The 23,708-nt window shown below is 40.9% G+C and overlaps 1 protein-coding gene across 2 annotated transcripts; it reads right to left on the minus strand.

Moving 5' to 3' along the window:
* Positions 1 to 2,311: 2,311 nt before the first annotated feature.
* On the minus strand, positions 2,312 to 16,311 carry MTFR2 (mitochondrial fission regulator 2). Of its 2 annotated transcripts, none has more exons than XM_079780185.1 (8): positions 16,285 to 16,311; positions 15,353 to 15,469; positions 12,480 to 12,584; positions 11,925 to 12,037; positions 10,750 to 10,982; positions 8,017 to 8,371; positions 4,339 to 4,528; positions 2,312 to 3,190 (listed from the first exon to the last, which is right to left on the minus strand). In XM_079780185.1, the coding sequence occupies exons 2-8, from the start codon at positions 15,413 to 15,415 to the stop codon at positions 3,155 to 3,157; spliced, it is 1,095 nt and encodes a 364-aa protein (XP_079636311.1). In that variant the 5' UTR covers positions 15,416 to 15,469; positions 16,285 to 16,311; the 3' UTR covers positions 2,312 to 3,154. The 2 variants fall into 2 exon arrangements, with proteins under 2 accessions (XP_079636311.1, XP_079636310.1); XM_079780184.1 differs by lacking the exon at positions 16,285 to 16,311 and adding an exon at positions 16,053 to 16,269.
* Between the last annotated feature and the right edge of the window lie 7,397 nt (positions 16,312 to 23,708).

Consider the following 23,708-nt stretch of genomic DNA (forward strand, 5'->3'; position numbering starts at 1 on the left):
GGGGCCTGGCTGGAGCGGGACAGAGCTTTGGAGACAAAAAGGCTTTCCTACCCTTCCCCACCCCCAATTGTTAAAATTCAAATATTTTGCCCTGACCAGTTTGGCTCAGTGGATAGAGCGTCAGCCTTCGGACTGAAGGGTCCCAGGTTCGATTCCTGTCAAGGGCATGTACCTTGGTTGTGGGAACATCCCCGGAAGGGGGTGTGCAGGAGGCAGCTGATCGATGTTTCTAGCTCTCTATCTCTCTCCCTTCTCTATAAAAAATCAATAAAATATATTTTTAAAAAATAAAATAAAATTCAAATATTTTTAAGAAAATAAATATAAGAACTAGCCTGGGCAGTGACAGGACATAGCACTCCAGCTAACTACAATGGAAGGCGGGCTGGGCCCTGCCACCGTTTTGTACCCACGTCCCTTGTAACGGACTGTGACGCACCACCACGATCCGTCTTCAGAGCGGACTAAGCTCCGTGGACATTGCCCTGTTCTGGAGAAGGCTGCCCTGCTACAGGCCCTGCCCGCCTCCCCAGGGTTGGGTAAGTGTGAAGGTATAAAGACCCCGCACCCTCAGAGCAGTGGGAGGCCACCCTGCAGGGCCAAGCCCAGCTCGGAGCTCCCTGTGAGACTGAGGAGACTGCATCACAGCCCAGCTTCTCCCTCACGAGGTCCTGCTCCCTTCCCTGGCAGGGAAGTAGCTTAAGGGCAAACCCAACAGACTTCCTGCACATCCGTCCCTCTCTCGGTGTCTGCTCCCGGAGAACGCACCTGCAATGTAGCCCTTTTCTGACAATCACTTCACTCTTCCCGACCTGTTTTTGGTGTGTGTTTTATTTTCAATTTAAAACCAATCCAATTGCATACTTAACCTCTCCAACCTAAGGTGAGTCTGTGCTTAATATCCAGCAAAACCTATTTCAAATTCTTTCCTCACTGTTAGCATATCAATGGCTGCTTCTCCCCCGACTTAATTTCTACTTAAATTTTATAAATAAAACACAGATGTTTGCACTGTAAAGGCAAGACTTTGATTCCCCCTCTTCATAACAGCACCAGGCCCCCAGATTCTGCTTCACGCTCCTCAGAAGACTCCCCTCCCTCGCTGCCTTGACAACCACTGCTGTCATTCTCTGCGTATCCCAACCAGTCAAGATTCTGCACAGCATTCACTTCCTCTGGTCTATCTCATAAACTGTTTTGTTTTGTTTTTCATTTTCCAAATATAAACCAGTATTAGAATGCTTTGTCAAATACCCTTGCTCAAACACCTTAGCTTATCAGGATTGACAGCCAACGGGGAAGGAGAATGTACTGGAGTCTAAGGCATCTGAGGAAGAGGGTGGAGAGAGGAACACTTCTAGGCAAGTGAGAGATTGTTTTAATGTCAGGAAGAGAAGCCAGCATTTATGTAACTTGCAAGAACAGACCCATTTTAGCATTCATAGTATATTTAGATACGTTTAAAATGCAATCAAATATGGTTTTATAAATGAGGTATTCGCTATTATGGACAGGTTCATGATGAATCCCTACAGAATCCCTAACCCTGAGGAACTCTATGGCAAACCAAGAGCACAAATTTAGGCCAATCCGGAATTTCAAGGCCTGAGCTCACATGTCCCAGGACACCAGAAGTCATACTTCTCAACAGAGGTGGCCCCATGATCAATTCAATCCTGCTGGCATTGTGGTGCTAAAATGTGCTTTTGCAGGAAATTCATTCTGAAATAGACAGAGAAGCCACCCTGCCCTCTCTCACCGCCGCCCCCCCCCCCCTCCCCCCCGCCCAAAACAAATCAACTTGAGCACCTTGGTCAGTGTGGCTGTTGGTCAGAACTTCATCATCCTGTACACCTAAAGGTTGTGGGTTCAACTCCTGGTCAGAGCACACATCTAGGTTGCAGGTTTAATCCCTGGTCAGTGCGAGTACGGGAGGCAGCCAATCAATGTTTCTCTCTCACATCAATGTTTCTCTCTCACAAGTCAATAAGCATGTTGAGTGAAGATTAAAAAAAAATTTATTTTTAAATCAACTTGAGCTATCTCAAGAAATATACTTCTCTTGGCTGAGAGGGGTATTTCCCAAGGGTATCTGCTGGTTGTTGGGGAGGGGTTGTTCTTTATACATTTTTAAATAAGAAAACTACAAAACTAAAAATGCAAGCTACCTTGGGAAATAAAAAGCAGTTATTTCGTTGCGGGGGGTGGGAGGGATGCTCTAATTACCTACAGAACTCATTCAAAAAATAAGTTCAGATTTCCAAACGAAGTAGTAAGAAAAAAATGAATTTGAATTGCTACAAAACACAACCACGTTACAAACGTACATTTATTTTATTTACAAAGGAACAGAGTATAACTGTAATGTGGAACAAAACAAAAAGATAGGCATACATATTTACATAGTGAGTATAGGCAAAACTTACGAAGATTCTTTAAATACTAGCATTTATCAAGTGAGTTTCTAAAAAATAATTATCACCTTCAGGAAGAATTTTTAAGAGGCTCAACCTATATGACTCAAGTTATGACTATCTGAGTGAAACCATTACATTCTTTAAAAATCTCCCAAATTTCTGGAGGTCAAATAAACCAAATCACTACCAGTTTTTAAAAGATTCAAAGGCTCTTAAATTAGGATGTCATAATTGCTTTAAGAAATTGTTTTTTAAAAACTCAAACATACTATCATTTGCTGAGTGATACAATATAGACTTAGCTTATATTAATTTCTTAATCCATTGAAATGGTTGCTATTACCTTACAATGAGACCGTACTGTTCTCTAATGAGAAACATTAAGCCAGTTACTACTTTGCTCTTAGAAAAACCATTCCAAGTGTGTATTCAGCCTTTAATAACATTAACATACATGAAAAAAAAAAATCAACATTATACCTAATGATCATCGGTGACCAGTTAACTGCTGGATCTTCCAAAACCAGAGACGGGTATTCTTAAAAGTCAAGACTTTTCAGACCTCTGCACTAACATACCCTGGCACACAGCCTTCCTTTAATTCCATTAACAGAGATTAACGTGCAGTGAGAGACGTGCTGGCGTATCTCTGCATCTCCCCTGTCAGCAGAGACACAGCTTACGTCGCTCATGCCTTGGTCATGACGCCTTTTGTGTTTGTCGGTTCTTGCTTTAGGTCACTGTCCTTTTGACTGTGAAACGTGATGTCCAAACTGAAATAAAGCAAATGTTTAGCACGGAAATTATTCCAATGTTTTTAAAAATGTCAATACTAGCACCAAATGACCCCTTGAGGTGTAATTCACTCAACAATGAAGTTATTGAGAATGGGCTACATGTCAGACACAGCACCTGAAACTACACAAAAAGATATGCTCTTTCTCTAAGATGCTCTGGTTGACTGGAGAGAAAATGCTAAGAACAGTGAACAGTACAAGACAACTCTGTAATACCGCATTCATCCACTGTCGCTGGGAAACAGTACGTTCTATTCAGTATATTCAGTTACCCACACGAATTTCTTAGGTAACTGAAGATTTTGAACATTCTAGAATTTTAATACAGCAAGTTCTAGTCACTGCTCTGACAATCAGATGTGGGGTTACGGGCAGATTACTTAAATACCAGGAGGTTCATTTCCCTCATGTGTAAAGTAGGTAATATTAGCCTGGAGATTTTTTATTTGTATGTTTAGGATATGGCTGTTATGAGATGGGGGGGGGGGGGGGAAGGACCCTCAAAATTAGAATTAAACCTAAATTTTAAAAAGATACTTCAAGTAAGGAACAAGCTTAAGGGTCAAGCGTGTGAAATACAGTGTGGCCCTTTTAAGCAACCAAGAAGCACTGTCACTAAAGATAATAATGATCCCATTTGTTTTAAAAGCACCGTTAACATTCTATTTGACTAAATAATGCAAAGTCTACATTTGACCTAAAACAATGGAGTATTCTCGTGTGACTATGGTTCGTGTGAACCTATTGCACTGCTTTTCCGTGGTCCTCCCAGCGTTTCAGGCACCCAGTCCACACCGCAGACAGCAACATCAGCAAGCAGCTGTCCGGGATGAACCGTTACAAGCTTGTGCGCGTATTTTTCAAATCAAATGTTTTATTTCAAAAACTTCATAGAAGGCTAAAAGCTAAAATGAGCATGTAAAAGCTAACAAAGACAGAAACATTAGCAGCACCAACAAATAATTGTGTCCCAAGCACGTCAAACCCGCGGCCAACATGCAGCCCGCCGGCCGCAAGTGTGACATGCTTAGGTAGCCCATGCTGCATAATTACTTTACGAGAACTTGAAGGCAAAGATATGTCATCAATAATACACTTTAGAAAAACTGAAAAATTAACTTTACATTATTAGAGCTCAGCCTTGAAGTTTCTGGACTAGAAAATGGAGAAGACTCCCAAGACCTATTTTCTTTCTCAAAGGAATCATCTTCTTGGAACGCAAATTTCTGCTTCAGTGCCTGGGAAATTAAAGACACCGGGTCCCACTGCGAACTGTGTCTTTTCCTCTTGTGAATGGGTCTGCCTCCAGGTGACCTATTTTTAAAAAAGTTAATTAATTAAAATTTGTGTAATTTAAGGTCCTTGTTAACAAGCACAGCAGAAATATACTGGTAAGCATAATGTATTACAATCCAATAGGTCAAGAGAGTGAAATTTTTACCACGAATCAGAAAACCAAGTGGGGCTCTACCACAACCTTGTTATGACCTAGGACTTAGCAAAAATCTCTGTGCTGAAGATCTTTATTTTAAATCACCGAATGTTTCAGGGTGAAATATTAAAAAAATATTTAAGAACTTTTGAAAAAGAGTTCATGAAAAGAAAAGCGTTCGGCTAACTGTTCACTCCATCTTCACTTAATGAGATTATGAAATTCCACTCTCAGCCATTAGACCAGGCTCCTTGTGACACTTTGAGGGCAGAGCAGTATCCTGCTCCCATGGAACATTCTGGGGGCAGATGATCAAGGAACATGGAAGCAAGATTACCGGGTACAGCAGTAAGTGCTACGAATAAAATACACGGGTCAACGTGACAGTGACTGGACGAAAGCACTTCAGATGAGATGGTCAGGAAAAGCCTCTTTAGGGAAACGACCAGCAGTCGGCTTAAGAGTCAATGCTGGTGGATTCATCAGGACGGAGCTTGGTGCGTGGGAGAAAGAAGAAAGGAACCAGGACTAGCTGCCGTGCCGCGAGTACCACAAGAAGTAGGACCTGATGTTGGAGAGAAGCCACAGCTGGATCCTGGCGGGACTTACAGGCCCCAGCAAAGTGTCTGTGCTTTATTCTAAGCACATGGAAAATCACCAGAGGTTTGAAACAGGGAATGGCATGATTGACTTCAATTGTTAAAGGAACACTCTGGTTACTATATGGAGAAGAGCTAAGGAGGCAAGAATGAAAGCCAAGAGACCAGTAAGGAGGCTACTGCAGGGCTCCAAGCTGAAGGAGATGGTGGCTGAGGTGGGGGTGGCAGCTGGATCATGAGGGTACAGAAAGTCGATCTATATACTGATGGAAAAGAAAATGTGAGCTATATACTGATGGAATTTGAGCTATATGGGACAGAAAGGAAAAGAATAAAACAAGAATGATTCCTAGATGTTTGGACTGAGCGACTGGGTGATGGTGTTGCCATTTACTGATATACAAAAGATTTGAGTGAGAACAGGTTTTCAAGATGAGGGAAGGGAGCAGGTAGAAGGGAAGAGCTCTGTTCTGGACACGTGGAGCTTGAGGTACCTGCAAGACAGGCAAATGAAGATGTCGAGTAGGCATTCTTTCACGAAGGCGCGGGGCTCAGAGGAGGGGTCAGGGATGGAAAGGTCAGTATGAGAGCCATTAGCACACAGCTGGTATGGAAAGCCAGAGGACTAGATGAGACCCCCAAGCAAACAGTGTGGATGGAGAAGAGAAGGGGGCTGAGGGCTGAGGCTTGGGCATGCCAACATTTAGAGACCAGGCTCAGAGGCAGAGTAAGCAAGGGGGCAAGGAGTGAACAACAAGAAGAGGAAAATCAAGTCAGATTTCCTTGAAGCCACGTAAAGAAAGTGTTCGAGGAGGAGGGAACCGCCGACTCTATCAAACGCTGTCAAGTGGACAGAGGAGCAGTAAGATCTGACCACTGGATTTAGTAACAGAATCACCGGTGACCTTGACAAGAGCTGTCTCCCTGCAGTGATGGAAACAGACGCCACGTGACAGTGGGTAGAAGGCAGTGACAAAGGGAAAGAGACTATCGATGACATCGAGAATTTAGATCAGAAAGGGAAGAACAATAACAACTGCGGGCATACATGTTTGAAAATGGGAAATAGGCATGAGGAGAGGAATAAATTAAAGAAGGAAAAATGATTATGCAGAAGACAGACGTGAACACTTTAAGTAAAATCCTTGAGAAGATAAGAGAGAAGGGAAACCAGCGACCACAAGGAGCACCTGGACATGAACAAGGACACTTCACTCACAGCAACAGCATGGAAGGCAGAGAGCATGGCGGCCCATCTGTGAAGACATGGCAGTTTCCTCTGACTTGGAAGTAATGCACAATACGAGTCAGCTGTAGAAACATGAGAGCAGAGGGGGGTGGAAGGCAGTGTACTGGCCCCTTAGTCATTCCTCCAGTGATGGGAGCAGTCACCATTTTACACTGACTGGGCCCAACGATACCAGTTAGTAATCTAGTTAGATCAAGTGTGTACGGGCTCGGGTGGTTGAGTGTCATTCTGTGCACCGAAGGGTTGCCAGTTTGATTGATTCCAGGTTGGGGAGCGGGTGGAGGACAACCAATTGAAGTTTCTCTCACATCTTCCTTTCTTTCTTTCTTTCTTTCTTTCTTTCTTTCTTTCTTTCTTTCTTTCTTTCTTTCTTTCTTTCTTTCCCTCCCTTCCTTCCTTCCTTCCTTCCTTCCTTCCTTCCTTCCTTCCTTCCTTCCTTCCTTCCTTCCTTCCTTCCTTCCTCTCTCTCTCTCTCTCTCTCTCTCTCTCTCTCTCTCTCCCCCTCCCCTCCCCGCCCACCCCCAGCATGTACTCTGGTGAGGATTTTTTTTAAAAGCATAAAATGCCTTATCTGTCCAAACACTATGATATAGAAAATAAATTTATTTTCTCCTCAGAAACCTCACTGAAGGATTTCCAGGTGAGCATGCCTGATCTCTGTGAAATCCTACTAAAATGAGAGCAAAGAAACAAAAAAGATGTAGAACCAAAAAGACAAAGAGATTACAAGATGAGAGTAGGTAAGAATTGCAATAAAATGTTGAAAGCTGGAAAGCTGATGAAAATGGAGTAGGGGAGTGAGCTGCTGTCCTGAAAAGAGGTATTAAGAAAAAGTCTACAAACAGAATGATAAGCTCCTACCTGGCTTGCATGCCCCATGTGACTCCCATTTCTCCTGACCAAGAAGGAGACTGAAGAACTTCCTAGGAAAACTCAAGCCCCAAAGAAAAGACAAACAACTACCGAAGCCTGGGGTCTGGCGAACAACGTGACCAGGTTCTCTCCTCATTCACCAAACTGTAAAGCCCGCCCGTTGACACTCCACCTCAAAGCACCTTCAATCAGCTTTTCGATGTCTCACTTTTAAACATGAATGTTTATGTAATACATTATTTGGGTCCCACATCACCAGATAATTAAGGTTTCAGAACTACAGCTAGCAACCAAAATCAACAACATTCTACATACCGACTGAACTAAAGACTGTGATTTAACAATACTGGGAAGATGTAATAAGTGTATGTGTGCCTGTGTGTGAGAGGGTAGAATGTCTATGAGAATATATTCCTAATCTTTAACAGTGGAAAGCAAATATAAATAAAATATTAAGAAACAGCAAATAAAGTATGTTGTTTCAAAAATATGGAGCTAATATACTGGAAGAGTCAAAAAATGATTCTCTGGGAGGGGTATGTGGGGTGAAAGGAAATAAAAGATGTATATAGGTTTAGCTTGATAAATATAAATTTTTAAAACATTCTTGATAAAATTTTGGTTCATTTCTCAAATTATGACAACATACCGTTCAATAGCACGAAGTTTAATCTTATTCAGATCCTTTAGAACATCCAACATGTTTGGAACATCTTCGTGTTTCTGGTTTCTTGAATGACGATTATAATTGGTCTTACTAGCACCTGGGTGCTGTTTTTTCATTTCAGTTGCTGTATTATCTGAGTCACAAATATGAGTATATTCTGGCTGCACAAGAGAACATGGAGGCTGCAGAGAAGAAAACTGAGGAGGCAGAGGGGGTGGAGGAGGAGGAGCGGGAAGCACTGAACTTGAAAATGGATCTGGTCTGACACTCAGTTGAGCAGTTCCTGATGATGGCACTTGTCCCAAACCATCAGCCCCATCAGTCGAGTCAAAGGAGCCTAGAAAACAAAGCAGTCTGTTGAAAAATCATGGAAAATTCTCTTTAACGTAACAGTAACCAAAACCAAAACAGAAACAATTTCTGTAATGCTGCTAAAATAATGATGTGGCCAGAAAGGAGAAGCAATCCCATCTGCTTAGGCATTTCTGTAAGAGTCAAACCAAACAGGAAATTTACTTTTAATCCAGTTGAGATTCTCTGTGCTGGCCCTTAAAAGTGGGAATAGGAAGAAAGACTTCAAAGAGAAAATAATAAGTGCTTTTTCAATAACTCACATACAATCTAAATTTCATCCTCTATTTTAAAAAGCTAAAACATGATCAAGAACTTACAGTAGAAACACTCAGAATGATATCTCTATGATAAACACCCAAGCATATATTTTAGGCAAGAGCTTAAGGACGATTAGAGTACAGTGGTCTTCCTTATCCATTTTCACTTTCCATGGTTTGTTACCCAAAGTCAACGTTGGTCCAAAAACATCAAATGGAAATTCCAGAAATAAACGACGCATAAGTTTTAAATTGAGTGCCATTCTAAGCAGCATGATGAAACCTCGTGTTGTCCCACTCTGGCTCCCCCAGGTCATGCATGAATCATCATCCCTTCATCCAGCATCTCCCCACCGTACACACTCCCCACCCATCACTCACTCAGCAGCTGTCTGGGTTATCAGATCGACTGCCGAGGTGTCACAATGCTTGTGTTCAAGTACCCCTTAATTTACTTTATATTGGCCCCAAAGCAAAACAGTAATGATGCTGGCAATTTGGATATGCCAAAGGGAAGCCCGGAAGTGCTTCCTTTAACCCTTTGCACTCGCTTGCTTTTTTCTCGATTCCTTTATTCTAATGCTAACCGTGTCGAGTCACACTCGACATCCGAGTGCAAAAGGTTAAGTGAAAAGGTATGTATTTATCGGAAAAAGCATAGTATATATAGGGTTCAGTACTAACCGTGGTTTCAGGCATCCACTGGGAGTCTTGGAATGTACTCCCCTTGGAAAAGGGGGGACTGTTGTACTTAACTTTTTCACAAGAGATTTGCTCCTAAAAGGCTGTATCACATGATTGCTAAAAAACGTGTATTTACATCTCATTTTTATTATTACACATTATGTAACATCTATATATTATTTATATATTTATATATGTGTATTTATAGTATAATGTACACACATTATATTAATATAAATTATATGTGTGTGTGTGTGTACATATATGTACACCTTTATATACTATGTGTGTATGTCTATAGGTTAATGCAAGTTTTGTCTCTAAAAGTTTAGAAAAGGATCATCTAGAGAACATTATTCCCCTAACTAGGTGAAATAGCAGCAGTAACTTCAAACTACAAATCTATGAAACCTCAAATCTTTCAAATTAATACATTCTTCCTCTTAAATTTCCAATGCTTTTCTGAAGATTTAGAATTTTACTTAGAAAACAGGCTTTCAGTACAAAACTACTATCTACTGCAGTATAGTTAGCTCTTCTTTAAACCAAAACTATCTCCCTCAATATGAATGTCTTTTTTTTCTTTAATCCTCACCTGAGGACATGTTTTTACTGATTTGAGAGCAAGAAATCTGGGGCAGAGAGAGAAGAAACATTGATCAGTTGCCTCACAGATGCGCCCCAACTAGGGATCAAACCTGCAACCTACGTATATGTCCTGATTGTGAACAACCTTTTGGTGTACAGGATGACCCTCCAACCCACTGAGGCACCCAGCCAGGGCCAAATGTGTCTTAATTTATTCTAAATAAACATCAAACAAAACATTTTTATATAGCCAACATCTTTTTATATTTAACTAGAGGCCCGGTGCATGAAAATTCATGCACTGGAGGGCGGGGGGGTGGTCCCCTCAGCACGGCCTGCCTGCTCTCATAGTCCGGGAGCCCTCAGGGGCGGGAGGCGACGCCTCCATCACACCTCTGCTGCTGCCACTGCTGGCAGCACAAGCCTCGGCTGGCCCTGGTTACCTGTGCCTTGGGGCCGGCCCTGGGCAGCTGGGGAGCCGCCATCCAAGGCTTGCCTGCGCCTTGGGCCAGCCCTGGGGAGCTGTGGGGCTGAGGGGACTGGGGGACTCCGGAAGCAGACGCGCGGAGCGGCTGGACCCTCCTGGGGGAAGGCCCGGCCATGCCGCGTGCCTGCTGCCCCAGCGGGGGCTGAGGGGACTGGGCACCACCATCTTGTGGCTGTGGGTGCCACCATCTTTGAGGGCGTGGCAGTCAATTAGCATATTCCCTCTTTATTAGATAAGATGACATTCATGAAATACATAAACATCAAGCATTCTTATTCAGAACTGTACTGACTTAAATACTAGGCGAGTATCTTCTACCTGAAACAAAAATCCAATGTTACTTACCAGAATTAGTACTGCTTTTCAGTTCCTGCATTTGCACAATTGCAGCAATCTGAGAACGAAGAGAAGCTAGCTCGTCTTCAAGGGCCGCTATTTTTTTAATTGCAGCTTCATTTACAGGCTGAGAACTTTTCATTGGTTTGTTATGTCTTAGACAAGGTGAGAGTGGATCCCGAACTAGTTGCAAAGGATGGAAAACCTCAGCCTCCTCTTCCTCATTTTTCCATATACCATTTCTGTGGGTGGAAAGAAGGAAGAAATGGGGATGAAGAGGGGGAGAGGGGGGGGGAGGGAAGGGAAATTTTCCAAAAGGAATAAATTATTTCAGTACAAGAGGAATACAGACACCAAGACAAAATCAGAGTAGCTCTCTTTATCCCATGACTTATCTCTAGACTCACTGGGGACAAACACAACATCTTATGTAACTGTGTATTCTCAGTATGTAGAACAGAAATTAACCTTTAATAGGTGACCAATAAGTGGTCAGTGAACGAAGGAACAAGCCCTGCTTTTAGACTGTAAAACAAAAATAATTATTCTGTAACTGTTCTGCCTATTCACTTTAAACACACGACAAGTTGTTTTATTTAGAAATTCTGTGTTCTGAATACCCAGTACTTAAAGGCCTTATATTCAGTACAATGTTAAGAGTAAATTTATGGTATTCTAATTTTTTGAAAATTTATAAACCAGTTTGACATGTCAAATATTTAGTCATAGTATTTCAATAATTGACCCTGGTTGTGCTTATAGCCTGCATCTGAATATACTAACCCATGCTAATATTCCCTAGGAGAAAACACACACAAATGTTGAAATAATGTTTAACATTATTGCCTGTAAGAACTAGGTAAGTTTTGAATGAATATATGAAATAAAATAAACCTAGTTATCAAGTGCAGGAAATAGCTTTCTCATAAATATAAACATAGTGACTGTGATTCTGTTTTAATATCATTCCATCCTAGGCCTGGTGTTAGGTTTAAAGGTTCAGTAAGAAAAACTGGCTAAACATGAGGAACAAGCAGTCATCCTTATTAGGAAAATATTAGTCGGACACAACGCAGCAGAGAGACAGACAAAACAAGAAGGCCCACTGAGTCTGAACTTGAACACGTCCAAAAATTCAGATTACAGCCCATACCCCAACTTCCAAGGTAAGTATATAAATTTACCGAAATCTGAGATAAATGGATTCTTCATCATTTGCCACACACAAAATATCAGCAAAGGATGGAACTACAGAGCCACAGTTACCAGAGTCTACAGAGTTCAAGAGTGGGATCAGCTAAAAGGAAAAAGGAAAACAAAGTCAGAGCTCTGTAGAGAGTGGGACGGAGACACATGCCATGGAAATTAAATAAGTTAAAAAATCCAAGAGGGAAAAGGGACATTCAATAGAAAACCATGCACCTATTAGTAAGAAAAAATACTGAGGAAAATATTATTCCAAAGTCCATACGTGTAGCAATATTCTCTCCCCTGGTTAATGTCATCTATCATAAGTCACAAACTAGAAGAATAAAATACTTGGTATTGCTTTGCACCTGCCCATCTTTGAATGTAATTATTTAAAGAAATAAACACAAAAACATACGTGAAATGACTTGTTTCCAGGAATAAAGGTTTTTTTTCAGGAAATATTTATTCTTTTGTTCTATCCTGTATCCCTTGGGTTACCAGGATTATTTTATACATAGTGATTAAACACTGCGTGTTGACTGACATACCTCAAAATCAGGCCTGCGACAGGCTTCTAAAGGAAGAATTTTCCCAATAATACGAACAATACTCCGAGCTGATCCATAACCTTTGTTTCCCCAAATCTGCAAAACCTATTGAAACATAAAGCGTTGTTTTAAAAAGTACTCTATTTTAAGTATGTTTATATATCTAATGTAAAAGATGCAATCACATTTATTTTTTTAAAAGAAAATACAGCCCTAACTGGTTTGGCTCAGTGGATAGAGCATCGGCTGCGGACTGAAGGGTCCCAGGTTCGATTCCGGTCAAGGGCATGTACCTCGGTTGCAGGCACATCCCCAGTGGGGTTGTGCAGGAGGAAGCTGATCGATGTTTCTCTCTCATCGATGTTTCGAACTCTCTATCCCTCTCCCTTCCTCTCTGTTGAAAAATCAATAAATTTTTAAAAAATAAAATAGAATAAAATAAATAAAAGAAAATACAGAATGGTGTTCTCAAAGTCTTGTCTTCCAAGAATTACACCAAACCAGATCTCAATTCAGACATTTCAAGCAATTAAAGGTGATACCTGGCCAGTGGCGTCCACAGTGAACAGTGTGGCCTAGAGGATATAGATACCAGAGCTATTAACACTAGGATCTCTGCCAGCCTGAGCAATTATATTTAAAGTGTCCTGCTACCACTCATGTGTGCCCTCGCTAAGAACCACAGGCATAGAGGCTTCACTACAGTGAGAGCTACGTACTACACATAGTCACCTTATTCTTGATTCACTTGAATGGTACGTTCATATCTTGCTCTGCAATTTCCATCCTGACAAACTTCTACCCTCCTAACTCTCATTCCTTCATTGCCATGACCATCTTCATCATTTTTATGATTTCACCTCCTTCTTCCATTCCTGATCTAGGACCCTCATTTTTTTTTAATCCTCACCTGAGGATATGTTTACTGATTTCAGAGAGGTAGGAAGGGAGGGAGAAAAAGAGAGAGAGAGAGAGAAACATCATCAATGGGTTGCTCCTATATGTGCCCGGAAAGGGGATGGAACCTGTAACTTTTTGGTGTACAAGATGATCTCCTTTTTTTTTTTTAACTGATTGATGAGAGAGAGAGAGAGAGAGAGAGAGAGAGAGAGAGAGAGAGAGAGAGAGATTTGTTGTTTCACTTATTTATTCATTCTTTGGTTGATTCTTGTATGTGCCCTGACTGGGGATCAAACCTACAGCCTTGGCATATTGAGAAGATGCTCCAACCAACAGCCATCTGGCCAGGCCCCTCATTTTGACTTGACTGACTTTCATATGAAGCAGGGATTTTCAAGTTGTTTCAGTGATATGCTCTCAAAAATGGCTCATCCTTTTGATATGTGTTCTCATGTTACTAATGGATAAACTACCCCCACTACAACAATATTTACAAAGATTACTCTGCACAGGTATTCTGCAACCCCTTCATAGCATGTTATGTTCTCTGTGTCGCCCAAAGTCATTGCCAAGCTCGGAAATCCCCAACACCACACTTTCATCACCTACAAGTGGTCTCACCTCTCCTATTACTGAGGAAATCGAGGACTATGATTTGATATAGTTCAATTTTCACTCCTCTCCATTCAAAATCTCCCCACCGTCACTCACTTTTATTCTATTCTTGACTGTCCAGCTTCTGTCCAAGGCTTATTTATTTATAGGCTCTGCCCAAGTACCTTTTTCAGGGCATTGCTCAATCACTCTCATTTGTATCTTAAATATTTTCCTGTCTATAAGGGTCTTCCCCAGTGCGTGCAAACATGATGAAGTTACTTCTAACACTGAAAAGAAAACTATTCATTCCTGCTGCCCCTTCAAGTTGATGGCCTCTCTTGATTTCTTTTCACAAATTTTTCGAAAGAAGATTGCTGGTGCCCACCGCCCTTCCTCAGTTGAATATCCAACTACTGAAATCCCTAAAGGCACCAATAATAGAATGATAAATCTTCAACTATTACTCAGTCCTCGTTATCTTCAACATCACTATTTCTGAAATTCAGAATGCTTCAATGACATCGTCCATTATGTCATTAAAGTCCATCAGGTCAAATCTCAAAATAACATAGATAACTCCAAATCTGAATCAAGTCTTTTCTTTCCTACATTCTAGGACCATTTATCCCATTATCTGCAGGATATCTGTACTTGTCTATTCTAACAGCACATCTGGCTGACCTTATCTCCCTACTCAAACTAGTTCCTCATACTGAGTTGCCTATTTATAAGAATGAAACCATCATTCTTCAACTTTCTTTTACTTAAAATCTTGAAATTATCCTTGACTACGCTCTTCTAATTCATATACCAAATAGTCTATTCTATAAACCCCCCTACTATTTGTGTCTTATATTCAGTCTTGTATTATACTTATCTGCAATGTTGGCTAGTCCTCATATTTTTAAATACCATAAATACAAGAACCATGTATTGCTATTCTGTATCAACTACCGAACCAAGTATATTGTCTTAGATGTAGTAGATGCTCAGTAAGTAGACAAAATTGGATTTGCTTTTCATTCTCAGACTTAAGTCATCCTCTCTCCTTCTGACTTATTCTGAATATTTTGAGCTATAACTTGCCATTTACCTTAACAAAATGATTAAATTATTAAAAATGTAATTTACCTATTCAATAAAAGGAATTCCATGAAGGTCATGTCTATATTTTGTTTGTTTGCATTTGACCCATCAGGTAAATAGGTTCCTAATAATCTTATCCCTTTTTAAAATCAAACTATCAAAGGTAAACTATTGCAAACTCACCGTAGTTGCACCTATTTCACCTTAAATGTTTACATATAAGTCATTTTCAAAATGAGACCCAAGAACAAATACAACAGGTTCATTCAAATCCATTAAAAAACATTTACCTGGTCCATGGGAACACCGAAATATGCCAGTATCTCTCTTAAGATATTCAATATGAAAGACATTGATGAAGCAAACAGAGAAGCAAATTCAAGGGAACATTATCAGTTTCTTGATACCTTCAGCCAAAAAAAAAAAAATTAGAGAATGTTACTCTTGACAAATAAATAGTTGCCGTATAAATTGTATGAAATAAACTGGAAGTCCTATCATTACACATTACACCACCAACTAATCTCTTGAGGCCAGCATTATTTTGAAGGACGTCAAAGAGAGAGGGAATGGGGACTGGGGAAGGCTTGGTAAAGGAAACTTCAACTGGTCAGTTAAATATCATTACAAGTTCATAGGGTGTTTGAGCCCAATAAATATCCATCGGCAACAGACTGGACACTCAGCAGAGAAGCCTTCGAGTTGGTTGGGGCAGAGAAGCTCCCTCGGATCGGACAGCGGCGGACGGGTTCGGGAGAAGGATGTGTTCAGCCCCCCCTTGAAAGCAGGCAGGGAGCCGACAGAGGTGCATTTTAAAGAAATGCACCCCCTCGCTCGTTTTAAAGAAAAGGAACGTGAACCCCAAGCCGGTGACTTCCCTAGGTCACCCAACTAGTACGTAACTGGCCGAGACTAGCGCGCGGTTGCTCCCACGCTCTGGCCGCGTGAGTCCTTGGGGGCTCTCCGAACCTGCAGAGTCGCCCCGCTCACCTTCCTCCCAAGCCGAGCCCCCCGCCAGCTCGGGAACACCGAGGGGCGGTCGTTAAGGAACACGGGCTCGGAATCCCCAGTCGACTAAGCCCGACGAGCGCTCGAGCTGGTTCAGGAACGCTCAGACGCCTGTCCGCCCGCGCGCCTCGGCCTGAGGGCCACCGGCGGTAACAACGCCCGCAGCGACCCGGGTCTGGACTCCGGAGTCCTCCCTCAGCCCGGGTCACCCCACCTGCTCCCCGGCCCCGCTACTTCCGCGTCCCTGGACCAAAATCAAACTCCGCGGGCCGTGACGTGCGCCCGATATGATTGGGCAAGGCTGAAGATTGCTGCTCGTGATTGGTTGTACGATAACCAATCAGGTTACTGTTATTTGGACAGACTGCTAGGATTTTTCCTTAAGAGGGCGGGCTTTCCGCGAGACAACCAATAGAAACTATAGTCAGCCGGTGGGCGGGGCAGGCTGCAAAGGGAGGCGCGCGACGCGGTTTTGGCTCCCGGTGCAGTCCAATACGGAGTGTCTACAGCCGGGCGTTATGGAATCATTATCGGCCCTTGAGCCAGGCCCGCGATCCGAAGTTCCTGCTCCACACAGATCTGCGCAGAAAAGTCTTTGTCACCCCTTCCCCCAGGCCGGAAATGGGGCCACTCTGCAAAGTCGCTGGCCTTTTATTGTTTGGTCATTTATTCGTTCAATGAGTGAACATAGGCTTATGGGATTAGCAGGAGCTCAGCACTGTCCTCGAGGGATCTGCAGCTTTATGTCCGTTCACGAAACGCTCCTGGTTATCCACGCTGCCAAATACGGGCTGGACACTCACCTGGCCTCGCCCGGGATGGCAAAGTGATCACTAAGTCATGACAGGTGATATTCCAATTTTCAATTCTCATCTGAGGTTACTGGCTTCCTAAGAGACAAGAGCTTTCTCTTCTCGTACTTTAGCGAGGGATGAATTACTTATATGACAACCTAAGATCAACTGTGCATGGGGAATTGCAATGATGGGCAAGACAGGTAAGGTCCTTACCTTCTAGTGGAGACCGGAAAGAGGCTTTCTCTGAGCACATATGTAAATAGCTTCTCTCCCCTCTCCTTCCTACTTTTCTTTATAGCACTTGTCACTGTGTATAGTGCACGGTGGGGCAAAAGTAGGTTTACAGTTATACTTGAAACAGTTTATTCTTGTATTATTTTCCATCCAAACAACTGTAAACCTACTTTTTGCCTGGCCCTGTATTTATGCTCCCCCTGCAGCCAAACTAAACTGTGAACTCCAGAACAGGAGCTTTGTTTTGACCCCTGCTGTATCTTCAGTGCTTTAGAAGCCTGGTACTATATCTATGCTAATAAAAGGGTAATATGCTAATTAGGCCAGATAGACCAGTCTTCCAGACGTGGTGATTAGGGGCAATCAGGCCAGCAGGGGAGAGCAGATAGGGGCAATCAGGCCGGCAGGCAGAGGGGTTAGGGGCAATCAGGCAGGCAGGCAGGTGACCGGTTAGGAGCAGTCCCGGATTGGAGAGGGTGCAGGCCGGGCTGAGGGACACCGCCGCCCCCCCCCCCCGCCCCCCGCCCCATGCACTGGGCCTCTAGTATATAATAAGCATTTAACCAATTTGTTGAATAAAATAATTGGATATGGAATGAGAGAAAACAATCACCAAGTATGGTTTGCAATTAAGCAACTGGCAGAACACTAGTGATTGTAAATGACAGGCCCAGATCTTCGCAGAAAAAAATTTGTCTATATTAAGATGAAAGTAGGGGCAGAAGAGTGTCGAGCAATATATAAGGCTAATGGATAAGCAGTCCTACGTGAAATTAGTAAATTACAATATTCTCAATATCTCTTGCCCTTCTCTTTTGCCCTCAGAAGTAATGATCTTAACACCTTATCGCATTCCAGTGTGATATCAAACAGCACATAATATTGGCCAGAACAAAAGCATCCCTTGAAAACATAACAGGAACCAGCACTAACGCCTCCTTCAGGCTGTACTATTAATAGAATTCAACATTCAGCTCTGAATTAGATAAAAGGTGGGCCCAGGTCAAATGCTACAGCCCCCATGAACGCTTTGCTGACTTCCCCCCAAAATTAATTTTTCAGACCCTTTCTCCATTTTGTTTACTAAAGCATTCATTCATACTACATCTACATACATCTTGATAATCTTGAGATTTGACTTTTTCAATTGTTCATTTTTATGTGAAATTATTTTTCTCAACTTTGAGAATGCAGGATTCAGAAAAGCTTCTGACTTTAATGGAGCTACCTTTATACTGATTTCGACTAATGTTCAGAAATATGGTTGGTGGCTTGCTTTCTAAGACTTTCCTAGCTATATTCCCCTCAAGTTTAATCTAGTCCTCTTCATCTATTGTCTCTCTCCTGCTTAATTTTATTCCATTTTCAGTACTTTCTCCTCAGTATGAGTCTGGTCTCTAAAATGCAGTTTTGTCTTGGCAGGTCCGTTTTGAGATTTCACTGGGTTACACTACTCCATTCCTTATGTGGGTACCTTGCACTATTAGAGAGGGGGAAAACCTCATTTCAGCTGGCTGATGTGGGATTCCCCTTTTCTCATCTATCAGATGCTATCCCAATTCCTCTACTAGCATAGAAATCAATAACAAGCAGGTTGGTGGTTTGCCCCCATTTGCTGATATTTGGGGGTTCATGAGAAAAGCTTCTCACCTAGTTTAATTGCAAATGCCATCCATAGTTATTCGGTTTGGTAAGTAGGTGTGTTTTTTTAGAACCACTAATATATGGTCTGAATCCCCAAGACCAAGAATTAATTAACCTATGCACTCATTGCCAGGTATACTTTTTCAGTGAATTAATGGAGAGAAGCTGAGGGCTAGATTGGACTAAGACTAGGAAGATGTGTAGTCTTACAAACTGCCCAGAACTCCATTAGCCTTGTGACCTACACCTAACTTTTAGATAACCTCAAATTACTGTAATTATCCTATATAATAGAGGTAATATGCAAATTGATCATCACTCCAACACACAAACTGCCACAAGATGGCCAGCAGGGAAGGGCAGATGGGGGTGACCCGGCCTGCAGGGGAGGGCAGTTAGGGGCAATCAGGCCAGCAGGGGAGCAGTTAGGCGTCAATAAGGCTGGCAGGAGAGTGGTTAGGGGGTGATCAGGCTGGCAGGCAGAAGCAGTTAGGGGCAATCAGGCAGGCAAGCAGTTGGGAGCCAGCAGTCCTCGATTATGAGAGGGATGTCCGACTGGGATCGAGCCTAAACAGGCAGTCGGACATCCCTCGAGTGTGCAGGCTGGGCTGAGGGACAACCCCCCACCATGCACGAATTTCATGCATCAGACCTCGTCTTAAATAATGGGGCAGAATACAACCAAAGTATGCAATAGCCTCTCCGACCTTAACTAAGTCTCATGAAAGGGTGATCTCCATATTGGGATGTACATGCCCATAAAATTAAGTTTTATAACTTCAAAAAGAAAAATACTTAGGGCCTTTTTCCCTGTTGTGTCTATGCTTGAAGCCTCTCAGGGTAGTAGTGACACAGTAAATTTAAACAGACCAGTGCTATTTAAGTTTACACACCTCTTAAAGGGTCATTTAAACTCTATATTTATTCAAAAATTTTAAGAGACGAAGACCAAGATTTTCCTTGATATTAAAATGTTTCAAATTAAAATCTGAAAATTTCCTTTTTTTCTATTGACAATTAAAATGATCAAGTAATGAAAAACAGAGGCCTATTATATCTAAATTGCTATTTACTTATGATGTAATATGAAAATTACAAAATCTAAGTTAAATGTTTATAGTATAAAAGATTTTATTTGAAACTTTAATTTATATAAAAGCAAGCATAGATTATGTTTAGCGTTTGAATCCAAGTCTTGTTTTAACTACTATTTTTCAACAAAATTTATACTATAGCTAGACCTCTCAAAAAGCAAAAAAAAAGGTTAACTGATGTTTGATTTTCCTGATTCCATTTTTTTAGATTTGTGACTTGATAGATTCTGTAATCTGTTTTCTGATACAATCATATGCTCACAAGTAGAAATGCTTTGACTCTTATCACTTAAGTAAAACCTAGAACACAGGAAAAATAGTTAAAAGGATGTCCTGCCAGTCTTCTGGATCATCCAGAGTACATCAGTACTCCCAATGTTTCCATTTAATCCTTTTCATTTTTAGCAATAACTCATACTTTTAACAAGAAAAAATTCTTCATAAAAATGCCAGATAACATATTCTGATTGCCTTACAGCTAACAGCAAATTGTCATCCAAGAATTGGCATATAAGGATGGAACCTGCAACCTGTATACCAGCTGAGGCAGGGATGAGCATCTTTTATCACAGTATCATGGAGGGTGGAAGGGAGGAAGCACTTTTATTTTGGAAGTTGAGTATCATCAAATATATGCATAAAAATAATTGTACACTGACATTAAACAGATAAATTGTTTTATTATAACCATCTGTATATGCATATATTGGTGATGCTATTCAACTTCTTTCAAAAAGTTCAAAGTGTATTTAACATTCCCCTCATGGCAGTCTTAGAAGTACCTTGGAAGCTTAATGAAGTTTACTGTTTTCCCTTTCTAGTACAAGACAGAAAAATTAGGGCCTTTCATAGTCAAGGACTAGATAATAGCAAGTAAACCACTATCCTGGTAGATGAGAATATTCTTCACTTTTCTGTGGCCCTTTACAGTCCATGAAATTTGCAACCATTATGATAGCACCAAATCACTGCCAAATAGTTCATGCTGTGGATATTAAATCCTTGCAATTCAGCTAACTGTCCAGTGTATTTACTATTGTTGCTTTTATTAAAGGGAGGGCTCATTATTATTCAATCAGGAAGTTGGGCAAAACCAAAAGATTAAGAAAAATTTGATTCCAATTCTTATGGGAATAGCATTAAAACCCACTTGCCCAATCCTTTTCTACTTACAATAATCAAAATTATCTCCTGCATTTTAAGAGTGCTACAAATCAATTCACTGTTGTAAAACACCTAAAATATCTGTAGGAAAAATGTTGTTCTTTTAATTGAGATATTTGAGGGTATTTTTTTCTAGTAGTGGTGGTGAAATGCCATCCTAATGCCCATTTTCTTTAAACACTGGGATCCATTTTTATAGGCTAAAGTATAATGAGGTAATAATGTAGAGAAAATTAAATATGCAACTTTGGCTTCATTCTCATAACTGATGCACACTAATCATCAGTAATCATTACTAATCATTTCTGAAAAACCAGGAGTCCAGCTCATAAATCAAGTCTCCAAGGCTCCAGAGTCAGACAATGGAACACAACTAATTTTGACATATTTCTAGATTCCAAGAAAATGAGTAATAACAAACCTTGTTTACTTAAAACTTCATTAACGTAAGACTCCTAATTTTTAATATCTACTCCAATTAATTTAGACCCTTGACATTCAGGTTTAAAAATTTTGTTAAGGGATATCAGTGTCTACTACTCAAGAGACTATACAATCCCATGACAATGAAGTTTATTTCTCCATTTGCCTTCCCTATCTAGTGTCTTCATGGATTGAGATAAGTCTATACTTCTCTTTATGAATATAAAAGGAATATGTTTTGTATGGTAACAAAAAGTATATCCCAATCTAGTTGAAGCCCAAAAAGAAGAGCAATTATGTAAATTTTTTTTAAAAGTTGAATATTATATCCCTAATAAATAAGACAGCATACTTTAGAGAACTGGTATATAACATTAAAATTACCTAGTGATATTAAACATACTTACAAGAGTTATTTCCCTAACAAAGTTTTAAAAGGATAATCTGCCATTTGTATTAGACAAAAATCTACTTGTCTCAGTATACACATTTCTGTGAAAATGCTTGTTTAAAGTTGACAGAATGGCCCATTTTAAAATTTTCAAATAAATTGTAAAAGGGGCACTGTAAGAATACCAGATCTTACTCAAAGACTAACTTAAAAAAAAAAACAACACAACTTTTTAGTTATTAACTGAGTGCTGTGTTTTTAGAAAGAAAAGTAATGCTGATTCTCCATTATAATATTACTAGAGGCCCGATGCATGAAGATTCATGAAAGAATGGGCCTTCCTTCCCCTGGCTGCTGGCACCACCTTCGCTCTGGCTGGAGCCCTTTCCCCCACCCGGCCCAGAGCCGCCTTCCCGCCTTCCCACAGGCCCAGAGTGGCTGGGGTGGTGCGGAACACCTGCGTCATCGCAAGCGTCCTGCCCCGCCCCTGGCCACTCGGCACCCACGTATGCAAATTAACCCTCCATCTTTGTTGGGTTAATTTGCATACTCACTCCTGATTGGCTGGTGGACATCACAAAGGTATAGTCAATTAGCATGTTACTCTTTTATTAGGTAGATGGCTGATGAGTTCCTGTATTATTACAGGAATAGAAGGGCTAACCTGGAAATCTGAATCCCTGCATTCTCTAATAATGACCTGGAACTATTCCCTGTAAAAGTTCCCATTTTTCCCAGGGAAACAAAAAAAAAAAACACTATATAAAGGTTTGAGTAGTTTTATAAAGTATCAACCCCCTCAAAAAAGCCACACCACACCACACCAATAATTTTCCTAAGAGATTAATTGGTATTCTAAAATCTAGAAATTGGCCATAGAAATCAGTTGCATAAGACAGACACAGGTATAATCTCAAAATCAGGTAAACAAACAGCTATTACCACTTATGACATTTTTATTGGCATATGACAATTTACAAGAGTCCCTGTTGCATTATACATCACACTGAGTAAGAATCGTTGAGCCATCTACATTCATTCTTATTAGGTAATATTTTCGTCTCAAATTATAATTCCCAACACTTGATTTTAACGGTGACAAAAGGAAACGATAGTAATTCCTTAGAGTAGGCCGTAATTGGAAAAACCTATTTTGCTTTTTATATTAAAATTCTAAGATATTGCAAGGTATACACATCTAAAGACTGAGTCATGGCCTTCTTAAACAGCTATCGGTTCTGGAAATACCCTTTGGTTGGTTTTTATTTTCCTTCTCTGGGCAAAAGGGAATGTTAATGCAAATACCGAGTCATTCTTTTTCTGGCACTTGTAAACAAATATCCTTACCAAGAGAAACCATTTAACTTTTATAACATCGGGAAATGTGGAATTAAATTGTGGTTTTAAAATACACACAGCCCTGGCTGATGTGGCTGTTGTTTGGAGTGTTGTCTGTACACCACAAGGTGGCAGGTTCAATTCCCTATCAGGGCACATACCCAGCAGGTTCAATTCCCTGGTCAGGGTACAAGCAGAAGGCAAGTAACTGATCAATGTTTCTCTCCCCCCGCCTCCCACCCCCGCCCCCACCCCTTTCCTCTCTAAATCAATTTAAAATAAAAACACACAGACTACTTTTTATATGCTTGACTTTTTCTGAAAAAGACAACATTCACAATCATCCTTCCTACTATATTCTGGTAGCATGCTCTTTCCTCAATTTTAATTGAATACAGTAATGGAATCCTAAACATATCTGGGTTAAAGCAATGCACCTGCACTGCTTAAAATATAACTTGATAGGACTTAAGTAGCTTTATTCCCAATTCCCTTTTTCCTGTTGTCTTAAGTGCAAAAGAAAAACTGCATATTTAAGGCCATGCATAGAGAT

Source organism: Cnephaeus nilssonii (genome assembly GCF_951640355.1).
Source record: "Cnephaeus nilssonii genome assembly, chromosome: 9".
In the NCBI taxonomy this organism is placed as follows: Eukaryota; Metazoa; Chordata; class Mammalia; order Chiroptera; family Vespertilionidae; genus Cnephaeus; species Cnephaeus nilssonii.